The 27,890-nt window shown below is 30.3% G+C and overlaps 1 protein-coding gene and 1 pseudogene across 1 annotated transcript; both read left to right on the plus strand.

Annotated features, from left to right (window-relative positions):
- The first annotated feature begins 3,991 nt into the window (after positions 1-3,991).
- On the plus strand, positions 3,992-27,466 carry LOC107436497 (cyclin-dependent kinase 1). Its single transcript, XM_071181811.1, has 7 exons — positions 3,992-4,147; positions 12,712-12,756; positions 13,601-13,757; positions 16,775-16,974; positions 21,011-21,318; positions 25,644-25,844; positions 27,185-27,466. Exons 2-7 carry the CDS (start codon positions 12,720-12,722, stop codon positions 27,296-27,298), a joined length of 1,017 nt encoding a protein of 338 aa, XP_071037912.1. The 5' UTR covers positions 3,992-4,147; positions 12,712-12,719; the 3' UTR covers positions 27,299-27,466.
- Positions 19,381-20,288, plus strand: LOC139425916 (uncharacterized; annotated as a pseudogene).
- Positions 27,467-27,890: the final 424 nt, after the last annotated feature.

The raw sequence follows: 27,890 nt of genomic DNA on the forward strand, positions 1-27,890 counted from the left end.
ATGATAAAATACTATGTCTTTGATGATAATATACTATGTCTTTGTGCTAGAACATTGTGTTCATTGGCAAGCGAGCGCAGCGAGCCATGGTTCACTGCGTGAACCACATGGGATTGCATAGCAATTCTCGGGGGTTGGCGAGCGTTAGCGAGCAGGGGGCGGAGCCTCCTAGTATAATATAATATTCATATATATAAAACATTATTATTACATTCAGCTAAAAATGATTATAAAATTTAATTTTAACAATGCACTCCACAACTTTTGCATTACGACTACTTTCTTTTATCTATTTCCTAAGTTTTTTATTTAAAGAAAATATAGGAATACAGAAAGCATCACTATAGTAAAGTAATTAAAATATAAAGTTATTAAAATAAAGGTAAATTAAAGCTTTTAAATTATGGAGAAACTATTAGCTTGTTAAACTAGTTAACTTTGAGCAAACTTTTTTCTGGCTTTAATTACATTCAAAACATTGGTGTGAAATTTCATTTGTATAACATAACGATCTAACACAGTTTTCCTTTGTTGTCAGTGCATTTTTATTGGCTAGAAAATAACATGTTTTTCTACATTAATTTTCATATTTAAGTTTGGTTAGCATCTACGTTGTTGTTGTTGATCTCTTAGGATGATCCGAAGACATGCCATCGCAATTTTGATCCTCTGCGGAGGGGATGTCACCTCCGCTTCGGTAGCCCGACGACCTGCGCGCGAAGTCGAGCACTTTACGGTAGCACAGTTTAACGAGGACCAATACCGCACACCCTCGGTATAAACAGAATCCCAGACCCGTGGGTCACCCACCCGCACACTGACCGCAGCCAGTGATGCTTGACTTCGGTGATCTGATGAGAACCGCGTCTTAACGATCAGTCCACTGCGGGACCTTTTATACATGAAGAAAGATATAATGTTTCTATAATAATATTTGAACTTTTTATATTTTATTATTCATATCTGACCTAATTTCTTAAATTTTTGGAAAATTTTATATTACCTTCATACTTTTCTTAAACACTCTTTATGATTTCAGATACTGTAGATACTAATAAGTTGAAAAAGAAACAACAAGAACTGTAAAGATTTACAATTTTTTTAAGACCAGGCTTTTAAGAATAACTTTTAAAATTGTTCACATTATTTTGTTTATTATTTATTTCTCGGGGGTGAATTCCTACCTACCCTGGTGTTTTCATGACCCTTCTCGCTTATTAGGTTTGTTTTCCATGTTCTCCGTTTTATTTTTGCATCGGGCATAGTTTCAGTTTAATTTTATTATTGTGAGTGCACAATTTTGTAAGTTTTTTGTTTTTTAACAAAATGCGTAGAGAAATTAAAATTGGTGAGTCCCTTGCCGTGGTGGCTTACCGGAGAGAGTGATCTAATGAGGTGAACCGGGTTCGTATCCTAGCGATGTCTGATCGATTCGAATTCCGCATCCGGCTCGCTCCAACCACGGTGCTGACGTAAAATATCTTCAGTGGTAGATGGATCATGGGTTAGAGTTCCTTTGCCGCCAAGTTAATTGTGGGAGGTTTTCCTCTCTACGTAAAGCAAATGCCGGTTAGTTCAATCAAAAAGTCCTCAACGAAGGCAAGTTTCTTCCAATACTTGATTCAAAAGTTCTATTGTCTTCTGGATTGGGTTCAAAATCACAGGGCAACGGAGTTGAGCACTAGTAGTCGCAAACCCAAAATTGGATCGGCTGTTCAACAACGGTCATAACGTAGGAAATAAAATCCTCTAATTTGACTACATCAAGATTAGAATAGCTAATGCTCTAAAATGATGTTATCTAATTCTTCTTAACTGGAAGTAAACAACATCGACAATTAATTTTGTTTATTTCAAAATTTATAACTTCCTTTTAAAAATACAATAATGTAATGGTTAGAAAACATTTATTTTTTAGTTATTATGATTTATAAGAAGCTGTGCGAGAAGTCTTTTCAGAGTGACTACAGAGAGGGGTGCAGTTGGTCGCGGGACCATAATTAATGTAGCCTTATTAGTCACGGGGCACGCTCTTGAGAATAAGCGCAAACGCTATTGTTAAATACAGTAACACTGAGTATTTTTAATTTTTGAGTTCCCTATACCTTTTAGCTTTTGATAAATCTCCTCAAATGCATTTGTTATCTAAATCGATTAAAAGACTAGCAAGCTTGTAAAAGAACAAGCTTATACTCAGTGACGTACATAGGGGGATGCGCTTTATCATATTGGGACATTGTATACACTTACCACAATGAAATGAAATTAATCTTGAAAATACGAGAAATACTCTATAAGTCGTTGCTTTCGCAATAGAATTCCAAAGCACGATCACTTGGATTATTTAAAAAATAATGGACACAAATACGCAAATAAAGAGCTACAAAAGTGATTACTAAAATTCCAATTTCATGCATCATAATTTTGTAGTATTAAAAACGTTGGGATTTTTTAAAGCTATGGAAATACGCAGTGAGTGATCCTGTTCAAAACTTAGATAAGAAGAATGTTAATTTTTTTTTGTATTTTTCGAAACAAATTATAATAGTTTTTTCCCAAATTATTATTACGTCAGCTTCCACCACAGGAGCTGCCACTGACCTCTCAGCAAGAGCTTTCAGGCTGGGGTTGAGCGGTTGCGCATATCGCTATCATATAATGTATTATTTCTGGATCGTGCGCCCTCAAATCTCGTGCGTTCCCCTGCACTGCGAGAGTTTTATTCACGCCACTGATTATACTCTTTCAATGATTAATAGTCCCACAGTGGACTGATCGTTAGGACACGGTTCCCAGTAGATCACCGAAGTCAAGCATCGCTGGCTGGGGTCAGTGTGCGGGCGGGTGACCACTTGGATCAGTCTGCGTAGGGACCGAGGGTGTGCGGTATTGGTCCTCGTTAAACTGTGCTACCGTAAAGTGCTCGACTTCGCGTGCTGGTCGTTGGGCTACCAAAGAGGGGGTGCCATCCCCTCTGCAGAGGATCACAATTGTGATGGCATGTCTCTTGGATCATCCTCAAGGATGTTTCCCAGATCGTCGTCAATAGCTCATTGTGCAGCTCTAGTGCGACGTAAATGAACTACAACTACAACAACTTCAATGATTAATAATGATACAGCATCATTATAACATTACATTATTTGTTTTATAATATTGAAATATTGGCTCAAAATTATTTTACCTGCGTTAGGCTCATTACGCATGTCCTGCATTTTTTAATCGCTTACATGTGCGTTTGGAGTGAGAATGTCTGTGGATGGTGTTTTCGACACTAGGGAGCGCTGCAGGCTGTATGCCGCTTATACTTCCGGGTTACTGTTTCATGTGTATTTTAAAGCCATTTAGCTCACAACGTGATCATTGTGTTGAGATACTTACAAACGTGGCATTTGAATACTTATTACCAAACTTCATCTTGCTCCTTAAACAATATGTTAACACTAACGTAAGATGGTGCACGGCTTGCAACACGAACCAACAGTAATAAACAAATGGGAAGAGGCCAAATCAAGTCTGTCAAAAAAGCGAGTTATTCAAAATCTAGCAACCATGTCACCTTTTTAACAATATATCTCTAAATAACTAAATCAAACTAAGTAACAAAAACTCACCAGAATTACATAATAACATTAATATCTTATGAAATACGGCAGATTTGAGTTCAGAAATTATCTAACTTATTTCTTTTATTGAAAACAAAATTATCCGTTTGAAAATATCGCTTCGCAGAATAACCTGTAGTAAGCAGCTGCAAACTTTTTAACTGGAACTAGAGCAGGCGTGCAGCTCGAGATTGTTATTGTTTACACTTCTACTGAAAACACCATCCATATTCATTGCCAGTATTTCAAGTCATTGCTAGGCAAAACTGATTGGCACAATGCATTTGAGCTGATTGTTAATAATGCAGTAAACACATCTCTTTGAATCACTGCAGTAAAAATAAATATTGTAATTTTTGATTTGGCATCAATACCAGCTGCAATTATTTTTCATGTTTTCGTAAACTTAACTGTAACCACCAATAAAATCAAAATGTTGAAAATCGCGGTAGCGCTTGAAATGTAAACGGTTATGAAAAGTTTGAAGTATTTATACTTTTTCAAAAACAGAATTTAATTCAGAATTAGTGTTCTTATCTTTTGTGAGTTTATTGCATATGTTTATATTTCAAATTATCAATTAAATTTAAGAATCTTAAAGTAAATACTGTTCGTATATAAATTACCAGTAACTAACGACTTATTATTTTTATTGTTTACAAATTTTAATCTTGTTTTATAAAGAATTATGTAAATATCTAACTTTTCACAAACAAAAGCCATTATATGGGAATTCAAAAAGCTTTTTAATTTGTATCGCTTAGAGTTTATTTAACGTTATATGATATGAAAGCCATGCTCTAACGTTTCATAATGACTAGTGCTATTGTTGTTAAAAAAAATTTTAATGCATGCAATTTTCCCCCCCGTTATGAACCCTTAGATTATTAACTATCAGCCTCTATTATTTTTTTTGAAATCTTAAGGCGTAGACCTTTTTGTAATTATCTTGATGTATTTTACACTTAATTACTAATATTAGTATTCTCATAATTAGTTAAGTATTTGTTTAGTTAATACATTTTTCATCGTCTTCTTAAGTTATTTACTAACGGTAATCACTTAAAAGTGTTGATCGAATTTCAAGATTCTTTAAATATGCTTTATATTGAATGAAATATTTAAAGCAATGTTTTGTAACAAATCAAAAACATTTACCTGATCATTTGTTATTGTTTATGGTTATATTTTTCAAATTTTAATGTGAGCTTATCGGAGTTGACAAAATATGCTAGTTTTTGACAGATTTTTCCAAACTGTCTGATTAGAAACCTAAAAAAAATTACATTGAAGTATTGATAAAAATGTTAATACAGTTAGGTGCCAATTATCCGAACCCTTATTATCCAAACGTCCAATTATCCGAGCTACGTCCAAATTCGCCTTTTTTTTTAAAGTTTAGAATACTTTTTAACTTATCGACAATTTTTCTAAATTTAGAAGAATGAAAAATATCCACTACATCTGAAGACCATATTTAATTTACAGCCTTTTTCAGCAGTTTAACCTACATACCCCTTTAGCCCTCTTCAATTGAAAATTATCTTAAAAGAATGCAAGCTTCATTTTGACAATCTACAATGGTTGGAACGAGGAAGGTGTTTATGAATAGACAAGTGCTGAAGTTCTACAATTGAAGGATGGGTAGTTGTCACTTATGGTTAATGATTAGTAATAACAGTGCTTGGAATCTTAAATCTTGGAATAAAATTCTTAACAGAAAAACAAACGAAACTGAAGTTTCTGAATGAAGTTTCTTTTGGGTGAAAAGGTGCCAGGTTTATACAGCAGAAGAAATAGAAGACTGGTGTCGAGACAATGAAAATGACTCAGGATTTAAAATTTTAATTGATGATGAAATTGTTGTTGAAATTTTGAATGAAAATCAAAACTCCACAGACTAAGAGGAAGAAGTAGGTGATCAAGTTCAAGATAGTGGACTTTCTCATATAGCAGCATGCAATTTATTAGATATTGCAATGAATTGGTTAGAATGTCAAAATGATGTTGATCCAGTTCAGTTGATTAATTTAAAAAGAATAAAGGATATGGCTGCACAAAAAGAGCATCTTCTTTGAAACAAAAGTTTTTGCTGGATACTTTTGCAATGGAAAATGAAGAAAAATGTGGTAAAAATCAGTAATTGACAAAAAAATTATAAAAAAGCAGAAATATGATAAAAATAATTCAAATTGAAGAAAAAGTAATACAAACAAATATTTAAAAAAAATAAAGTTTTAAACACGCCAGAGCTATTTTAGATAGTACTGCCAGTCCTAAGCCTAGAAAAAGTGTGAAGGGAAGCTAGTGCATAAATAATAATTATTTAAACTAGAGTTTAAACAACTTTCCAACTATCCGAACTTTTCATTATCCGAACCGCATTCGGTCCCGAGCAGTTCGGATAATCGGCGCTCTACTGTATTCTTATTTTAAATAGCCAGTTACTGGTCATGTGCAAATTCAAATAAACACCAAGGAAGAATAGCAGTTAATGTCAGATTTTTCTAATGTTTAATGGATTGCATTTTTAAAATAAAGTTTAACAAATTAATGTGAAAAGTCAGTTCTACTTGAGCGTTATTGCTTTTTGAGGCCTTAGACCTTACTGCGTTAAAATCCCTTCCTTTCCATATGCAAAACAGTCCATATGCAGTTTTTTTTCTGAATCAGCTTCTTTATGAACATAAACTGTTTTTCAAGAGTTGTTAATATACCTATAAAATAAAAAAATTTAATGCAAATTTTGTGTGTTAATTCCAGGAAAAAAACTCATTATTGAAAAATATTTTAATTAATATACCTTTATATGCTAATTGATGATTTGCTATAAGTAAGCAGAGTTTCCTGTGGGTGTAAAGCAGAGTTCTCCCTTGGAAATAAAACAGGCAGAGTGCTTTCTCTCTTAAAAGGGCACTTAGAGATTTGAAAGGGCTCTCGCATTTAAAGAGTAAAAATTAGTCAATATGTATTATTATCTGAGTTTTATCCTCAACAATTTTTAAATTTTCCTCTTATACTATTTCATAGCTGCCAACTACTCAGAAGTTTTCGGATTTGTTCCTAATTTTTAAATCAAATCTGATATTTTTATAAAAATCTGAATTTTCTTAAAATTGCTTTATACAGTCAAACCCCGCTAAAGTGAACCTTCAAGGGACCAAAATTTTGGTTCGCTATATCCGTTTCTCAAAAAATTTAACTAGTGGTTTCCAAACTCCTCCTTTTTATTACACATTATTCAAATAAATGACTGAAAAATATTATGTAGCAGCAAAAAATGTGTTATTTTTCATTACTCTTCTACTGAGAACAAAAAGGAGTTGAAATGAGGGCCTTATCAACACATATTAGTGTCCAACCCTTTGATCAATAATGAATAGTAATTTCTCATTCCCTTTGACAGAAAATGCATATTGATCTGACTGACACCTTACAGGTGCATCGTCTGCCTGGGTTGTAAATATCTGCTTGGTTTGTTTTAGGATGGGAAAGTGAGATAATAGAAGCAAACAAGAAAAAATGCGTTTTGCTATTGGTTCACTATATCCACAAAAAATAACATTGCACATGTATAGCAAGGCATGGGACCGAACATTTCGTTCACTATATCCGGGAGTTCACTATAAACCGTGTTCACTATAGCGGGGTTTGACTGTATTTGCTTTTAAACCAGTCTCTTGTTCTGATCGCCGCAAGCACGTTTCTGTGATTATTGTGCCGAAGTAATTTTTAGTAGCTTTTTATTGGAAAATACTATTCCAATAGCTATTGCTGATCATTTCACTAAATTGATTCTTAAACAACTATTATTATTTTTCAAAAAAATGTATTGTAGTATTTAAACACTTGCATCAGAAATATTTGTTTATGATGTAGATTATTATTTACCTGTGTTTTATAATTTGGAGAAGAATAATTATATATTAATAGGTAATGGTTGTTTTTAAATTATTATACTGGTATTCCTAATTATAAAATATTAATATTATAAATTTCCCACAAAAAGTAGTGTTTGTAGTTTTGTTTTACTAATTTACATAAGATATTTAAACATATGTCTATTAATGGTATTATTTAATATTTAAATTTTTGATTTACTCTCGTAATTGGTGCGTATAATTTTGTTGCATATAGTATTCCTAATTTTTGATTTCTAAGGTTGGCAGCTATGCTATTTTATGTGTATATATTTAAAAAAATGTAATTCTCGCTTATCAAAATAAGAGAAAAATTTGTAGTTTATGAAAACAAAGGCATGGTATTTTTTTTTCAAGAAAAGTAAGCCAACAAAAAATGATTAATTGATAAATAACTTGAAAACTTTTCAATAATTTAAACTGAAAATTATGAGAAAAATGAGCAGTTAAAACAGGTGCATTTTTTTTTCATCAAAAAGGTATTTGTTTTAAAAATAGTTTTAATTTTTAAAATCATTTAAAAAGTCATTAATATAATCATTAATCATTAAATCATTATCAACCAGTGTTGGGTTTTTGCTGTCAAAAACTGGTTTTTGACATGACAGTGGTAAAAACCGTGTTTTTACTGGTATAAACTGTCAAAAACCTACTGTTTTCTTTAATTTATGGCATATAGTGGACAACATATTATTTTCACATAATTGCCTTTATAAATGATAGTAGTAAATGATTGCTATTAATTTTGCAACTATATACATGTCTTCTTATAGAAGGATATACATTCATACAGAAATATTGAAACTTTAAAAGGATTTCCCATCCTTTTTCATGTCTCATTTCTGTGTAAAATATGGAAAGCAAAATTGATAGGAAAAGTTTATTTTATGAGGCTTTCTTTTTATGTGTACATGTGTTTCTCATAGCAAGATTTTAAGAATGAAAGTAATCATTCTTGACATTCTTCAGTGATGTAATATACCAAACAAAATGATGCTTGGAAATGTTGAAATTTTTTTTTAGTATCCTAATATTTTACTTCAAATAGTATGTTTTGATATATTCATGGTTGGGAAAATGCAAGAATCTGTTCTTAAATATTTTTTAGCAACTTTTTTTCTAATTTTATTGCCCAAAAATGAATTAATTTTAAATTCTAAGCAGTTAAACTCAAATAAAAATAGTTTTACCAAAACTATGGGTTTTTGACAAAGGGGTTTTTGACATGACGGTAAAAGCCGTCATGTGTCAAAAACTTGCCAACCCTGTTATCAACAATCCTCTACCTCCTAAAAAAAGAAACTTAGAGAAATTTAACTAGTTGAGAATTATACTAATAAAGTAAGTATTTGCAATAGTAATCAGAATTAAACCTATAATCACAATTAATTTTAAAAGTGTTTGATTAATTCAACAGTGAATTAAGGGATGGCAGCTCATTTTTACAAAAAGGGTAAAGATGGCTCATTTATCGAGATCAAAGGGCAAGCAGGGCAGGCTGCACTTCAAAAAATGTTTAAATATAAGATTAATATATAAGAAAATAATTTTTATAAACAATAGAGCAAATATTTGTGCTAGGCTGTGAAACAAAGCCATTAAAACAATTTGAAGAACTTTTTGAATTGGCATGAGCTTACAGATAGTCAGAGTTGGCAAGGTTTAGGACCAAATGGATTAATTCACGGTTTAAATCATCTTGTGCTAAAACCCCTTTTTTAAAAACTGTCGAACTGTTCAAAACTCTTTTATTAAAATTATGATACAATTTTTAAAAAATATTGTGAAAAATAAAAGGTTAATTCACAATTTAAACCATCCTGTCCAAATATAATTTTCTCTATAATTTTTATAAATTATAGAACAAGCATTTTTGCAAATAATAATAATAGAGCAGTTTTGCTCTATAATTTTTATAAATAATAAAGCAATCATTAATGCTAGGCTTTGAAGTGAAGCCATTAAACCAATTAAAAGAACTTTTTGAATTGACATGAGCTTACAGATTATCAGAGTTTGCAAGGCTTAGGACAGAATGGATTAATCCGCGGTTTAAACCGCCCTGTCCTAAACCCCTTTTTTAAAAACTGTCCAAAACTCCTTTATTTATTCAAATTATGTTACAATTTTAAAAAAAATATTGTGAAAAATAAAAGGTTAGCACATAATAATTTCAGGATATAAAGAATAATAATTTTGATAACATAAGGATAATTATGATACACTACATGAGAAAATTATTTTTGTAATATTGATAATTAATATAAGGGTAATAATTTTTAAAAGATTTAAAGTTTTTAACCTCTTTTCATTTTAGAATCCTTAAATAAATGTTTTTTTACAAGTTGTTTTTTTTTTTACTTCTTACTCTTTTTTACTTGCGCAAATTTAAAAAATTGCATTGATACTTGTATATTTTAATTAGCTACACATCTTGATAGATATTTTATTCTTTAGATTATAGTTATACTAATTTAAAATAAGTTCATTTCACTGCAAAAAAGAGAATAATCACTAATTTTCCGATCAATTATGTTTTAAACAACTAAATTGATACATTAATGCATTATGATTTAATTATGGAATAATAATTTCGTTAATTTTTTTAAAATTATGTATATTTATAGTATATATTTCAATTTTAGGAATAATTTTGTATGAAAAATTTGTTTTTGTCCTCTCATCTTGGAAAATATAGGTTTTTGCCACTTTGCTTGGCAAAAACCTATTGTGTGGTATCATGAATTTGCTTTTATGTTATTCAATAAAATGTTTATTTTTTATGAAATTGATTTTTTATTTGTAGGTATTTTAAAATGAAATTTATGTCTAAAAAGATTAGTTTGGCATTCTTCAGTTTTGATTGAAATTCAAGTTTTAAATGTATATTAATTTATGCGTATACATTAATGGACAGAAAGGATTTAATGCTTAAAACTGTTTTTTTACTTAAAAATTAGCATAATTGCCATAAAACTCACTTTGGCATGGAGCTTTTCATTGGTTAACCTGCTATGCAAGTGGCATTTAACTTAGAAAGTTTGTGTACCATTACATTGAAGCATTTTTAGGCAGATTTCTCCCAATACTTGATAAGGGAGTTCCCTTGTGTTCTGGATTAGTTTCAAAATTACGAGGCTTCAGAGTTGAAAATTAGTAGTTAGTTGTAAACCCAAAAATTGGGTCGGCTGTTCAATGATGGTTATAAAATAAAATATAAAATAGATATGTGCAGAATTCTTGGTGTAAAATTTGTTATGCAACAAATCTAGTAATCAAGTGTTTTAATTATTATACATTTAAAAAAGTTTATTAAAATAGTAATAAAAGAATAATTTATTACCAGAGCTCATTCTAGGCAGAAGAAAGGGCAGGGTGCAAAAGTTTTAAAAAAAGGGCATTATTATTCTAAAAAAGCAATAATTTCTTTCTATGGGCTTTACACATTCTATTAAAAAATGTTGTCAATTAGAAAAAGAAATTTTTTTTACGTTAATAAAAGTCGCAAAGCAATCATATTAATTACTAATTTTTATTAATAAATTAACTTATATACCGAGTTAATGAACTAATTGGCTTAGTAATTTATTTAAAATGTATGTTTTTAAGTGTCTGTAGTTATGANGGCATGGAGCTTTTCATTGGTTAACCTGCTATGCAAGTGGCATTTCACTTAGAAAGTTTGTGTACCATTACATTGAAGCATTTTTAGGCAAATTTCTCCCAATACTTGATAAGGGAGTTCCCTTGTCTTCTGGATTAGCTTCAAAATTACGAGGCTTCAAAGTTGAAAATTAGTAGTAAGTTGTAAACCCAAAAATTTGGTCGGCTGTTCAATGATGGTTATAAAATAAAATATAAAATAGATATGTACAGAATTCTTGCTGTAAAATTTGTTATGCAACAAATCTAATAATCAAGTGTTTTAATTATTATACATTTTAAAAAGTTTATTAAAATAGTAATAAAAGAATAATTTATTACATATTGTTTATTTTAGAATCTATATTTAGTTCAAATGATTTTTAAAGTAAACAGAGTCTTCGATAAGCTAAATATATTTTTGAGATCTACCTTTAGCTTAGAAGTAGATCTTAAAAAGTCTAATCTAATTATTTAATGATTCTATCTAATTATTGTGATCTGACTATTTCATGATTCATTTAAATGTTTTAAGTTGTTAATGACCTGCTAGTGGTTGACCTATGATAAAAAGTACAATAAATAAATTATATGTGTTTTTATAATGCACTAAATAAAAGGGGTTTTAAAAATTTTGCCATTTCTTTGAATATTTTGTGTTTCTGATCACTGACCATAAAGTATCTATTAGCATTATACCTCACCCTTTTCAGAAAACGCCATTTATATTTATGTGAAATGTCGTTTATTTTTTTCACAATTATTTCAGTCTTAAATATTTTGAATATTTCAAATTAGCCCAGGGCCAGATTAAGCGTACGCGGGGCCCCTTGCCATTCAAATTTTTGGGGCCCTTAGATAAAATTTTTTTCTCGTATATTTTTTTAAAATTCAAATATGAAAGTATTTTTATATCTTTTCATTTAAGAAAGCATATTTAAAATAAATAATAATAAAATTAAATTTTACTTTATTTTATTAAATTAGAACTAAAAAATAATCATAACATTTTGAAAAATCATTGTTTTTCTTAATTTTTTAAAATTTATTTTCAAAAAATCCATTTTAAGGGGGCCCCTAATCATTGGTGGCCCCAGGCCATGCCTAACCTAGCCTAATGGGTAATCCAGCCATGAATTAGCCTTTTTATATTTTTTCCATGCAATACTTTACAGTAGGTATATTCAGCTAAATCTTAAATTTTCCTTTTCTGTAATTATGTGTGGTATTTTGTTATGTTTTTTAACTTTTAAATAATAAGAGTTATGTCATCTTTTGTTTAAAAGATTGGCAGGTTTGGATATAGTATTGCTGAATTTCCATGACCGTATTCTGATAACCTTAGTATTCTTTTTTTCTAAAATTTAGTTGTTAAATTCAATTGTTTTTTCTTTTGTTCATCATAGAAAATCATTTCCCAGTGGATATTATTTTTGAAAACCTTAGATTAGGTCAAATTTAACAACTTAATGATAGTCTAATACTTTTTTAAATTGTGTTTTTAATTATGGATTATTAATATTTTATTTACTTTACTTAATTAGGTTCAGATATGGAAGATTACATAAGAATAGAAAAAATTGGAGAAGGTATGAACATTTATGTTATTTAGCAAATTTAGTTAAGTGTTATTTTATTATTACAATTTCTAAATTGTAATTTGAGTTCAGTGTGATTCAAATACCTACTACATTAACCTGTTTTATTTGGTTTTGAATAACCTTATCATCAAAAAAATTAGCTTTCCTCTAGCTTTTGTCAAATCCATATTAATTATACATTTTTTTTTAAAAATTGCATCTCACTAAATTTAATTGTTTTTATTATTTATTTGAGAATTTCTGGTTTAAGGATAGATTTATTACTATTATTGCAAAAACATTGTATATTTTATATTATAAAAACTGGACCAGTAAAATACTGTTATTTTGAAAATGTTATATTTTACATATATTTTTGTCAAAAAGTCAATTACAAATCATATTGCTTAAAAAACAATGTTTCGGTAGTGTTGGAAAATGTTCACATTGTAACTGAAATTTCCCTGGGAAAGTCTTAAGAATTTCACTTCTGAAATTGAATGGGAACCCTGTTTTCTTGTTTTTAACAATGCAATTCAATCAGCATCTTTAATACATTATTTAGCCATTTAAATTTGAAAATTCGTTTAATAATAAACATTTCAAGGTTTTGTTATAAATTATATATTAAAATGTGTAATTGTATATTATTTTAAACGGAAATTTTGTTTTGGTTTAATTTATTAGAAATGTGTGATGTTTAATTATGATCAATTGTTCTTTAATTAGAGCTTTTTTTGTCCTTGGGTTGCTTAGCTCATAAAAGAAAAGATAACACAAAAAATTTAAAAATTTGTTTTTTAAAATTATGATTTTTTCATTATATTTAATTATAATATGTTTTATTCTTTAGGGACCTATGGTGTTGTTTATAAAGGAAAGAACAAAAAGACTGGTAGAATAGTTGCTTTGAAAAAGATAAGAATAGAAAAAGAAGATGAGGGTGTCCCTTCAACTGCTATTCGAGAGATATCTATGTTGAAAGAGTTGCAACATCCTAATATTGTGGGGTATGCATATTTTCTATTTTTAAATTTAGTAATAGTGTGTATTAAGGTGTTTCTTCTATATTTACATATTTTTCATAAATCTTAGTGCCTAGTTCTCATTGCGAAAAACAATGACTAAAAAATGCGGAAAATAATGTGTGTAAAATTTTTTTTTGCGAATATATATATATAGTGTTTTTAGAAGGACAGCCCGCACTGTGTGCCTTTTGATGCCCTCTATTTTCCTTTTTTGTAAAAACAAGGTGCCATCGCTTAAAAACAGACTTTTTATTCATCAAAGGTGAATGTGTTCCGAGTGTATCCCGGAGTTCCAGGGTTTTTGTATCATCCTTCCTGGTCTAAAAATTGGAAGCAGTGTATATGATTTTTTTGAAAATATCGCAGATTTTAGTTTCTCGAGACCATTGGTTCTCGGACTTTCGTTAATCAAAAACTTATAATCCTAGGAAGTTTTCATAGAATCTCACAATATAAAATTTACATTTTGAAACCTATGCTAAATACTGTTAACAAGATGTTTGCAGACATTAGATTTTTGGGGATTTTTGTCATTTTTAATATTTAGAAATGTGCCAAAAACCACCTATTTCGCAATTCGTATTTACGTTAAACGTCTTGTTAATATCAAAGGTTGTTTTCATGCGATTTAACGAAAACCAGTATCGTGATTAGTATTGACACATTTTTAAAATCAATCTAGCAATTTGTATTCACTCGCTTTTAAAATACAGTGTCTCAATTCGTATTCCCACAAGTTTAAAATCCATATTGCGATTTGTATCAATACACATGCTTTTTTTTTTCTTTAAAAAAAAAAAAAAATCATCCTCAAATGCTCATGGTTTTATAATTTTCAGTTTAAATTATTGTAAAAAGCTTTCTAATAGTTTATCAATTAATTTTTTTTTTAAATTTGTGCACAGTATGTCACAGTAATTATTTTTTATAAACTACAAACTTTTCTCTTATTTTGATGTGAATGAGTATTACTTTTTAAATTACACTTATAAAATTGCATTAGAGGGTAATTAAGGAATCTGAGGATAAAATTCAAATATATAAAACACAGTGTACTCTCGCTATCTCAAAGTTAAAGGAACACCAAAAAAATTATGAGATAGAGAGTTTTCAAGTTGACAAGTACAGAGCTAAGTATATTATAAAAAATAGAAAAATCTATTCTAAATTAGTTCTCTAAAAAAATAGAATCATAAAGCATGAGAATAACTAATAACTATGCATATAATATTAGTTGACTAAGTCTAAAATACAGCAATTATAATTTTATTTTTAAAAGTAAGACAAAAATAATTTAACAGAAAGCACGATGAATTTGCAAAAATTTCAGAAAAAATTAATTTTCTGTTTAGAAAAATATTTGATATAGCTAGGTTTTGAGATAGAAATTCAGCTTAATATTAGGTGGATATGCTTTGCCAAGAGGAAAAATATTTTTCGAACTTAGCAAGGTTTTCGAGATATAGAAATTCGAGATAACGAGAGAATACTGTATATGTATATAAGAACTTAAAACCTCAGTGATTTAGGATTTATTGCCTGAGTCCTCAGGGGTTATTTTGACTTTTTGTAAGAGATTTGTTTGAAGAATTTGGGAAAAATTTTGTGAATCTGAAAATAGTCTTATTTCTGTGATGTTTTGAAAAGTCACAAAAATAAGTAGTCTGTTTAGTGAAAGGTTCTGTCTTTGTGAGTTTAGGTTCGATATTTCTGCAAACGCATAAGAATCTTGTCTTTTAAAGGGTTTTCATCCTGAGATGATTGTGCTCCGGAAAATATCCGGATTTTTCGCTAACCGCGATCTGGAAGTTTCCGGAAATCTAAGGTCCAGAAGTTTCAAGAAATCTTCGATCACATTTATGAATAAAAATTCTTGTATATTTTATTTCAAAATGTTAGAACTAGAATTTAAACTTTGCATCTGTTTCATTTGTAAAAATTTTTTTCTGATAGAATAATAAATGTGATGAGAGATAAAAGTAAGCTTTTATATAATTATTCATTTAAATTATGATGCATATAATTTATTTAGAATTTCATGTTTTTAAATTATCAATGATTTAAATTTATAAAGACATTAATTTTTTGAAATTCGTTATTAATGATTTTCTCAAGAAATTATCAGGATTTTTGAGTTGGGCTCACAATCTCTCCATGTCATCTTAAAATTATAATTTTACTGTCTGTCTTCTGTTCCTTTTTTATTTATTTACTTATTACTGTTTATAAAAATATTATATTGGTATACAAATTTTTTTTAATGAAAATAAGTTATTAGGTACACTATAATAAATTTTATTTTTAATTAAAATCACTTTTTAGTATGTTTTTAATTTAAAGTTAAGAATCTTAACGTATGGTATTCTACGACTAATGATCCCTCCTTGTTTGATTTGTATTATTGAATTGTTTGATAAGTTTGTTCAGTTTTGCATAAAAAACTAAAATGTTAATTCTTATTCTTTAATCAATCTGTATTTCATAAAAAAGAAATATTTCATATTATTTAAAATTAGTTTAATTTTTCTCCATTAATCCGTTAAAGGAGAAAGAAAAGATATGATTTAATCCTATTCCTTATTCCTAAAAAAATTTTATATAAATTTTTGTAATTCGAGCTGAGATTCAACGTACCTGGATTTTAAAGTTTTTGTCTAAGCTTTAAACATGAAATGTTCTGAAAATTCTCATAAAAGTAATGTTTAGTTTAGATTCATTAAAATTTAAAAAAAATCATTATGGGACAAAACTTCTAACTGAATATTTGATTTGTCTTTTGAACAAGTACTGATTTCTAATTTGTGAAAAAAAAATTCCATTCTTTTTTTAATTAAAAAAATATTTTTTTTTTACTATTGAAATTTAGTTAATTTAAATTTTGGCAATTTTTCATTCTCAGTTGTTAACAAGTAAGAAATTTTACCATTCTGTTTGTTGTTAAATTTTATTAATCTATTTAATATCTGTGTTAAATAGTTAAACTTGTGTTGTTTCTTTAGTTTATTGGATGTACTTATGCAAGAAAGCAGACTCTATTTAGTTTTTGAATTCTTGTCCATGGATTTGAAGAAATACCTTGATAGCATTCCAAATGGGCAGTTCATGGAAAAGCCTTTGGTTAAGGTAAAAATAATTTTTAAGCAAATAAGTTATGTTACTTCTGAATATAAAATTATTCAAAAAGTTAGAAATACAATGTAACATTAACATTATTTTAAAAAGAATTGAGTATAATAAAGCCTCCTTCATATTTGATGCAATGAAATTTCTTGAGACATGAAGCTTGGAAAAATTTTGAGCTCCAGTTCTAGGAAAAATGAAGCTGCAGAGCATTCCTGCTCCATGTTTCTGGTTGTATTAAAAAATGCAACTTGAGCCCTCTAGGTACTGACTTTTAAGTTTGAATATTATTATTTCAAATGAAGTTTTGAGACATAAAGTTTGGATATGCTTCTTGGCAGCATGCATAGTTTGTGTTGAGAGTCCCTCTCATTGCTAAAATTGTCATTTTTCTACTTTAATTCTGATATTTGCTTCACTATATAATTCCCAAGAGTAGTTGGGAGATAAAAATAATAATGTAACATGCAGGTATTTTTTGAAAAAACATGTTAAACATCTGTTAAAAAATCTGTTTTTTTTTTCTTTCTTTCTCTGCATTATACTAATTTAGTAAAAGAAAACATTTTCTAGATCAAATTATAACTATTGACCCATACTGTGTAAAATTAAACTGATAATTTTAATGTTCTAGTTATTTAACATTGATTTTTAGCAATTCAATTTTATTTATGCTAGGAATTTTTGTTAACTTTTGTGAATTCTGAATTATACCATTCTAAAGTTACTTATGTATTAGTGTCTACTGCTAGAAATGCTTTATCCAAGTTGGGATTGTTTTTATGTTGTCTTACTTAATATTCAGTCATGATTCTGTATTAACTTATAAAGCCCCATTCAAGCAATACCTAATTATTTAAATGCATTTTGTTCAAGAGATAGACAATGTAAGTAAAAAAATTAATGAATACCCTACTTGGCAAAGTGAAGCATGTGTTTAGCATGGTGCCAAGCAGATAGTAAATATTTTTGTGTGATTTTTTTTGCGTTCTGATTCATACAGCAATGCAGAATAAAAGCTGCTATGACTGATACAGCAGTGAACAAATGATTTAAAGCAGTCATAAGTTAAGTTGGAATCAAATCCTGACATCACAATATGAAGTGTAGCTAAAAGTAAAGCCTATGGACTTGAAATATGAAAAGCAACTGTTTTTAATACCGCCCATGAACAAAAAAATATCAGAGCACTGAATTCTCCAAAGAAATCACCAAGACTTTGAAATGAGACTTTTTGGCAGAAATGTTATACTGAAACCAAATTCCGACTGCTAATAAAGTTTAGAACACTGCTCATTCCAGTTGCCAAGCTGGAACAGTATCTGTTGAACTTCAAAAAATTGTTTTATACACTCAATCATTTGTATTGGAGACTGAGCCACGGGAATTCGTTATTAAATTTCAGGCTGAACAAAAATGTTATGAGGAAAAATTATGCCTTGTAGCAAGAGAAATGAAGCATTGCAAACTTCTTTCATTTTGTTTAACTGAGCCTAGTATAAATCTCTTAAATTTTAATTCCTCATACACTAAAGCGATAACCAGCTCTGATTCTTCTGGCTCAGGTTTCTTTAATTTTTTATCTTTTTCTACATTGAGTAATGTATTTTTTGGTTTCAAAATGCTTGGAGCTTTTCTTATTATTATTTGTTTAAGCATTACCATCATCTCAACTTGCATTACTTGTTGTAGGAGATGAAATGTAAATTTTATTTTCTATTATTTTGGATATTTTTTTTTTNCCTATGTGAAAATGACCCGAATAAGGTACTGCCTGGAATGTTATTTTTTCCTACTTATCTCTTAGATAGTAAAAATAAACAGAATTTAAAATGTGGTGATGCTAATAACTATAAATTTCTCTGCGCTTAGTCCACTTGTTTCCCTATCTGTTTTTGGTACAGTTCTTAAAGTGTTTCGGAAACTCAGAGATAGTTTTTTTTTAACAATTAAATAGATATAAATTATTTTTAAGTATCACATTTTAAGGTATATATGCATATATACCTTTAAAGGTATTTGGCATATAGCCTTTTTATGTTTTTAAGTTCAGGGGTGTCTGTGCTCCGGGGAAACCCCAGAATTGCGGGGATTTTGAACTTCGATACCCGGAAATTCCGGGGATCGTCGTTCAAAAGGAAGTAGGAATAATAATGAATTATTTATTTTGATCTGGGTAATTTTGTTTGCTTTGAAAGCAGAAAACGCAAGGTCAGTGTGTGTGGTGAAAACTTTTCCTTTCTTTCTCCAAAGGCAGTGATAATGCGTGAAAAGGGGGAAAAAACTTCTTTTTTGTTCTTTCCTTATTGCGAGTTATGACTCATTCCCCCGGTTCTCGGACATTCTCTTCTGGATTCTTTTCGACAAGTAGGCACGGCAGAAAAAAAGGGAGAGACTTCGTTCGACCAGATGTGCGATCACGTGACTCTGGGTTCAAAGGTCTTATCTCTCCTGGCGTGGCGCCATTAAGTAGAGTACTAATACAGCACAGCATATGAAACAGAAATTACCCCTTAAAAATTCATATCTAATTAGTTTTACAGCATTAGATCCAGAGCTAAGAGGTAAAACCATTGCAATATTAGCTATTTGAAAAATTATCATCTTTTATGTCCCTTATTTTTAGTGATAATTAAAAGTCAAAAGTAGAAGCTGAAATAAGGTTATATCAGAGTGATATTGATATCACCAAAGAAATGCCCTACACATCTGATGAAAGTGGAAATCAAGTCAAGTGTTTTTAATTTAAAAGATGATTTCACAAATGATTATAAGTATCCTACATTGGCTAAATTGGTCAAAGCCTGCCCTAGCTGCTTCCATGGCCCATTAGTGGAAAGTGCATTCAAATTAATGGATACACTTGTCACTGACTATAGAACCTCTCTTAAGATTGATTCCCTAGATGCAGTGCAGACTATTAAATATGATTTAATGGCTTCTAAAGAAACCTCGTGTGAAAAATATGGCTCAAAAAATCCAATGACTGATCCAATTCACAATCTTACTGAATATGAACAGAAGTTGGAAAACATATTAAGAGGACTTAAAAACATGTATTTCAGATGAGTCACCTATAAAAGTCACTGAAAAACCTTCTAATATGCAGAAAAGCAAACTGCTTCTACCTCTGCATGTGCAGTTCTCGAGGAAATTTCTTCAACTGTAAATGAGGAAAATAAAAATCAACCTTCCTGCAATTATGAAGTTCACCACAAAAGAAAGACAAGCCCACACACATCAGAAAATTAAAAAAAGCAGCAGAAATTAGATAATTTTTTTTTAAAGAATTAATTCAGGTAATTTAAAATATTTACATAAAATGTAGTAGTTTATATGTTTGAAAATTTATGGTTATTAATTTTGCAAAAAAAGTAATTCATTGAACTTTTATAATTAGGTCATTCCATACTCCACAATTCATCCATAACATTCCATACTTCATTCATCATACTCACAAACACCCCTGATACCCGAATTGACACACATTCGATTGTTGATACTGCTTGAAATAAGTTAGTGTTTTTTTTTTTTTTTTTTAAGGTTGCTTTCCTCCTCATGCTTTGGAAGTAATTCCTTTTTCTTATATTTTAATTATTCTAGTTTTACTTAATCTTGCATTTATGCAGTCTAACTAATTCGGCTAAAGTAATTATTTGCATATATATTAAGAAATAGTTTTAATGATAGAGCATGCTGAGAAGGGAACAAGTGTCTCCTTGTGAGAATTCTTTCACTATGATGTTTTTTCTGAACATTCATTTCCTCCCGAAAAAGATATTGAAATAAGGAAGCAATTAAAATTAACAGTTTATACAATTCTAGCTTGCTGCTGTTTTAATAGGCTGAGTCCATCTAGGCGGGAAAGAAACTATTGGCCAAGGATGCCACCTAGAGTTTATGATACAACCCCTCTTCCTTTTCTTCTCTCGTCCGTTCAACTAACTGAGGATGAGGCAATGCGCAGGCGCGCAGAGAAGGGGGATTGCTATAATTACATGACAGGGTCCTTCAGCAGGACTATACAGGGTGCGTTCTGAAAGTAATGCGCATTTTCTGGTAAAAATAGATTTATTGATACTATGGGTACAAATGTTTAAAATTCTTCAAAATAGTTCCCTTGTGCATCAATACACTTGCGGAGATGATTCTGCCACGCTTGGAAGGCACCCTGGAACTCCTCAACAGGAATGCATCTCAGGAACCTTGTTACATGAGCTTGGATGTTCTCTACCGACTCCCAGTGCTTTCCCTTCAGTTCTCTTTGCAGTCGGGGGAACAGAAAAAAGTCACACGGTGTCAAGTCAGGGCTATAGGGAGGCTGGAGCACCAAGGGGGTCTTACTTTGGGTCAGGTAGTTGATGATGATGAAGGCCGTGTGACTCGGGGCATTGTCGTGACGGAGCTTGAAGGTGTCTTTGATGTCAGGCCTGACGCGCGTTTCAATCTCTTGAGCACCTCCAGATAAAAAGCTGCGTTTACAAATTGTCCTTGCTGAACAAATTCAAAATGTACGATTCCTCGGATGTCAAAGAAGACAATCAGGATTGTTTTGATGCGAGATTTGCTCATGCGTGCTTTTTTGGGCTTGGGAGAAGATAGGGTGTGCCACTCGGAGCTCTGCCTTTTGGATTCTGGATCATACTCGAACATCCAGGATTCGTCCCCGGTTACACAAGAGTTTAAAAAGTCTGGATCATTTCTCATCAATTCCAACAATTCTTCACTGCTCAAAACTCGAACTTCTTTTTGCTCCTCCGTCAACACCTTCGGCACAAACTTCGCACAGACCTTTCGCATTTGCAAACCCTCCGTCACAATCCCATGCACCACGCATTTTGAAAAGTTCAGAGTGTTGGCGATTGCCTGAATGCTTAACCGACGGTCTGACTTCAAAACTTCATGCACACGCTGGACATTTTCATCGGTTCGGGCTGTTGTTGGGCGTCCAGAACGAGGCTCGTCTGCGACCTTCTCCCGACCCTCCTTGAAGGCCTTGTGCCACCTTCCACACTGAGATCTCGAAATGCATTCCTCCTAAAGGCGTCTTGAAGCATGTGAGAAGTTTCCGTCGCATTCTTCCCAAGCCGCACACAAAACTTAATTGCGTACCGCTGTTCCAGCGAACCTTCCATCACTCCGTGACACGATCGAAAAAAAGACTTTGAGCGAAGACACGTCCTACCTCTCCTACTGCTCGGAGCGATCTGAGACCAGATGCATTTTGAAGGACAAATCCCCCCACCACATCTTTAGCCCAATCTGGGGCGCTGCGATCGATAGTTGCGTCACAATAAAATCATGCGCATTACTTTCAGAACGCACCCTGTATATACACACATGGCTGCTAACCCTTCTGTATTTTGCTGAAGCTTTCCACATTTGTACTTATTTGAGTGATTTTTTATGCACAGAAGTTAAGATTTTCTGCATTCTTACCTGTCTATCTGGTTGCTTGTTTCTTTAATTTAGACTTCGCTGCTCCTCTTGTAATGGCCTTGGGGAGCTTACTGGGATCTTCCCTTTAAGGTGGGCAGGGTGCCTACAGACTCTTTTTACTCCTTAGAAACAAAAAAGTCTGCAATAGAGTACTTAGAACTACTTGGATTTCCAAATTAGTCCTTAGAAACTCCTTAGATTATTGTGTTGCATAGATGAACTTACTAAATCTGCTGATGAATTTGCAGTCCAAGCAAGGAAACTAAATGATATGACTTAGTTGTCAAAATCTGATAGTTTAAGAAAAACTTTAAGTAAAAAAGAATTGCAAGAGTTAGGAGAAAAAAATAACAGCAAATTTTAATTTTTCATGTTACAAGCAAACTTAATGATTTATAGAGATTTTCTTCTGTATTCAAATTTAAAAATATGAGATTGGTAGGTTTTCTGTTAATCTACAACGTCTGCACTATGTACTTTAACTAGATTTATTAGAATATTTGAAACTGGTAAATGTATTTATGTGTGAAAATGATAACTTTATTTATTTTTCTTGATTAAGTTTGACAAAGTCAAAATCTATTTCAAAAGGGCTAGAAAAAATATCTTATGCAAAATATAAATTTTTACAAGTTCTTTATAATAACTGCTTTTTAATTTTAAAAAAAACCGTCTAGTTATCTTTTACGCAGAGTTTTTAAATTTGTGATAAGTTTCGAACTAAAATTTTGGACTCCTCGAATAATCCTTGGATTTCTTCTTCTGATCTTTGTATGAACCCTGAAATTGGGGCATAATATATTTCTCCTCTCATCTACCAATGAGGGAAGGAATTCTGCTTCTTTGCCAGCGTAAAAGCAAACATTGAAACAAAAAAGCATGTGTAAAGTTGAAATAACGGTGAAAATATTTATTTGCTCATCTGATTTATCTTGTTAATTTTATTTATTATGGCTAAACGAATACAATGCAACTAAACCTTAAAGGAGATTTATTCTCTTGAATTTCCATTTATTTCTCGATCGAATCATGGAGTACATAATTTACGTTGCTACTTATGTAATACTGACTTTAGCATTGCTCATGATGGTAAGACTGATATAGTCGGACACGTAAAACATATACAATTACATACTATAGTTTTAATATGTTTTAATTCAAAATAATGTTTATATGATACTTAAAATATACTTTTCCATGTAATCAAGTATTAATGAATGGATATTGTGCCCTCAAGTAGCAGGTCAAAAATCTTTTGCTTGTTTTTTTTTTTAAATTGTTAGTATACAGCGAGTAGACATCTCTTTTTTTGTCGATCTTCTGTATTTTTAAATTTAGGGAGTGACAGCTACGCATGCATGAATAAATATATATACAACAGGGATGAGATTCTTCCGCGGATTCGCGGATTTCCGCTTTTTTTCAGATTTTTCCATTTTTCCCGCTAATTTCCGCTGAAATTTTTTTTGCCCAAGTTAAAATGTTTTATGAGGAATTTAATTTTCCGCGGAGGGAAATTGTTGAAGTCCCTTTTCCTCCCTCTGAAGTTTCTCTAAAAATCATTTCCTTGGGATAAAACTGGTTGACCTTTATACAGGGATGAGATTTTTTTTGTCTCTCGAATTTCAGCCTTTTTATCAAAAACTCCGATTCTCTAAAAGTTTCGTTTTTTTTAAATAAATATCCCGTTTTTTTTTAATTNCGCCTACCAGTCATCATTTACTGCACGGGGAATATTCTGTCGGTTGGATTCGAACTCCCATTCTCACAAATTTGAGTCCAGTGCCCCGCAACCAGGCTATCCGTTTAATATGCTGAAGTATAATTATTAAAAAAAAAATTCAAACAAATTTTTCAAACCTTTTATCAGAACATACATGACATCTAATTGACATTCGGTTAAACTATTTACATGCAGTTATGGAAAAATTCTTTTAATTCTAATTTAATAAAATATTTCGTGTTACCTTTGCGACCACTAGGAAAAATCATTTACTGAAACTGCAGAAATTCCCTAAAATTAAAAGAAATGCTTAAGAAGTGTGTATAAGATAATTTATATTATCGTTTAATTATCGTGATTAGCTATTTTTTTCCTGAAGATTTCATTTTTACATAAGGTATTTAATAATGTATCTATAATTTCTAATTCGCAACAGCATTTGAAAAAAAACCCAGCTTCATGAAAATCGTTAAGTGTTTCACTTAAAACTTTCTCAACTGAAAACGCGTTGAACATTTCAGTTGTATTACACCCATATAAACGATTCTGTAGTGGAAATGAACTTTTCAGATATGAACCCAAATGACCATGACACTCTAGGTAGAAGGATTACTAGTCGCGTAACACTCTCAGACGCAATTCAGCTATGGTGTTTTTGCTAACATACATGTGGGAGTAAGTGCAGCATAGGTGTAAATAACGACAATAATTTAACAACATAATAATTTAATAGAAATAAAAGGGATAGAAGGATATAACAGTTAACGTTATTGACATGACTCGTGAGAGTTGCCTTCGCGCAGTGGTCTCCGGAATGCATGTGACTAAGAATTAGAGTGTTCTATGGTATAAAGTAAGAGTTAATTATAAATTCGGGAGTTTCCCTTCGGGACTTCCCCTTCTGGTCTGACTGGCACCTCTCAATGTCAAGAGGATGATGCAACTTTCTTTAATATTACAAGATGGTAGATGACGCAATGTTTGCAGTTATTACACTATAATACTATAACAACAGCTCCAAACTCCACATATATATATATATATTTTTTTTTTCTTTTTTTTTTCCTTTCTTTTTTTTGTTTTTTGGATTTCCTCTTTTTTACTTTCTGACTACTCTCATCCCTGATACAATTATGGGTTCTGTTTAGTGCAGCTTATGCACATCTTTCTAAAAGAGCACTAAAAAAGAACACTGCTTTTGTGTACGCTTGTTATTTTAAATTGCTTTTCTTGATTATTTTACTTCTATGAAATTGTCCACCTTTCATCTTTAGTACAATGTTTATTTAAAATTTGCTGCTTAATTATTTTTTACACTCTTTCTATGATTTTCTTAACTACTTTTTACATTCAGTATAATTTATGGTTTCTTAATGCAAAGTGGTTTTCATGTTATCAAAATCTAGTCACATATCAGTTTAAGTTTGTTTTCGATACTTCTCGTATCAAAAAGTTATTAATATGTGTGTGTATTGTATATATTTAAACGTTCTTCACATATTTAACTGTTAAAAAAAGTAATAAATAAACTTTTTTCTTTCTCTGTGTGTAACTGTTCCCGTGTTTATTTCTAGATTTTTTAAAAGAAATTTCATCTTATGATTCAAAATTGCATTCTAATTATTGTAATCCATTTACTTTTTAGGACTTTGGGAACCCCAACTGATGATGTCTGGCCTGGTGTGACAGAAATGCCAGATTACAAAACGTCCTTCCCTAACTGGAAAAACAATACTTTGCACAATCTATCAACCCGGTTAGGAACAGCGGGACAAAGTTTACTTAGAGTAAGCATCTTTTCTAAAATGTAATTCTATTGAGTTTTTCATAGCATATTGCTGCCAAGAGTTATCTAGAATCAGTCTAATAGGAATGAAAAAAGGAAAAAATTGGAAAGTTTTGTGATATATTTTCTAGCTATTACTGTGATGTTTATTAGTCTGACATTCTAGCAATTTATCAGTGTATGGTTGAACCCTATTATAATGAACTGTCAACAGACCCTGTAATTCATAAGTTCACTATAAACAGTAGTTCCACTATATATAATTTCTTTAAAAAATTATTTTTTCGCAATTGACAATAGTATTGGAAATAGTTATTACGATTACATCATTTGGTTAAAAATTATTACTTGATTAAATAGATGATAAAAGAAAAAATTACTTTTTACATTCTATTGAAGAAATTAAGAGTTTTCGACTGACTACAATTAGATTTTAAGTAGAGTTAATCAATTTTGTATCAAGAGTTGGTAGCTTTTAGTCCTCATTTTCTGCACGACAAAAAATTCAGAATAGTCTATTTCCCTTCCTTGATAAATGTTTTCCTTCTGCAACATTAACGTGAATGTATGTGCTGCTTTCTCAATTCTCGCAAATTTAAAGTTTGAAAAATTAAAAAAGAAAGGGGAAAAAAACAGCCAATGAAAGTACTACACTATAAACGAGCTACTAATTTTTCATTTGTTCACTACGAGCATATTAAACAACGTTACTTAAATGAGAAATAAGGAAGAACTGTTAGAAAAGTTCATTATAGCAGAGTTCACTATATCCTAGGTTCATTATAGTGGTTTTTGACTGTAATATTTTTTGCCTATGCTTGTAAGCTTCTCTTGTATTAGAGAAAGCTTAGGAAGCCTAGCATTGTCAAAAGATTTGATTTTGGCAACAACAACAAAAAAAAGAAATGTTTAATTTTTTTAAAGGAGAAAAAAAAAATTATAAATAACACTTTAAAATGCCTTAACAAAACTAAGAAAAATGCCTATCTTAAAATTAGAAGTTAACAAAGTGACATTTTTTGCAATGTATATATTTCTTAAAAAATGTAACTTTCTTTATTTTTAGTTTTAAAAATGTTCCCTGTTATATTTACTTTTATTTTTACATGAATGTATGTAATTTTAAGCAATTTTTGCTTTAAGAAAACTTTAATATAGTTTTTTTTTTTTTTTCTCGAAAGTAATCATGAAAAAATTTATCTAATACAATTGTTGTAACATATTATGTTGAAAAAGAAATTCTCTGTTTTTGTGATGAATATGTTTTGCTTTAATTAGTGTTTACCCATTCTAATGAATCGTATCTAGTTTTTCCCTGATTGATATTTGTTCTCTTTTCAGGAAATGTTGATTTACAATCCTGGAAAACGAATATCGGCACTGGCAGCTTTGGATCATGAATATTTCGACGATTTCGATAAATCATGTCTTCCATCTTGTAACGTTTCAGTTTAGGATTTCTATATTTTTCATTTATAAAATTCATTGTGCACATGTGAATTGCTTGTATATTTTTTTACTCTGAGGATATGTAATCTTTTATGTGGAACTTTTTTTAAACAAGTATTGTATACATATATGTTTTTATTTTAGGTAACAATAAATATTTTTGTATATCAGTTATATGAATGCTGTAATATTTTGTATATCAAACTTACAAATTCTTTGTTTTTGAAAATTCTGTTTCAAATTATAAATTTGATAAATCAAAAGGAAAAAAATAAAGTAGCTTTGTAGTTAAAAATCAGAGATTTGTCTTATACAAATATTTATTAGGGGGGTGCCAAGTATTGCAATTTTTCTGTGTTTTTAATAAGTGTTTGTTCTAATTGTAGAATTACTTTGAAAAATAGGAAAAGTTTTTTGCCTTTGTAAATTTTTGCAATTGCTTTTAAATTTTCTTGAAAAGGTGAAGCCGACCTATTCAGACAGATTGAAAATATAAGAACCCTTAGGTTATAATCTGAAGGAAAAAAGAAATCAATTTCTATTTCAGATATTTAAATCCTTAAAAACGCACTTAAATGAACAGGGACTTTTTGAAAAA

This window comes from Parasteatoda tepidariorum, chromosome 6, assembly GCF_043381705.1.
Source record: "Parasteatoda tepidariorum isolate YZ-2023 chromosome 6, CAS_Ptep_4.0, whole genome shotgun sequence".
NCBI lineage: Eukaryota > Metazoa > Arthropoda > Arachnida > Araneae > Theridiidae > Parasteatoda > Parasteatoda tepidariorum.

Excerpts from the sequence above, each read along its gene's own strand:
- LOC107436497 (XM_071181811.1), top strand. The coding sequence starts at position 12,720 with ATGGAAGATTACATAAGAATAGAAAAAATTGGAGAAG. Across the intron at positions 12,757-13,600 it reads AATAGAAAAAATTGGAGAAG|GGACCTATGGTGTTGTTTAT; the intron begins GTATGAACATTT and ends TTTATTCTTTAG. Across the intron at positions 13,758-16,774 it reads CAACATCCTAATATTGTGGG|TTTATTGGATGTACTTATGC; the intron begins GTATGCATATTT and ends TTGTTTCTTTAG.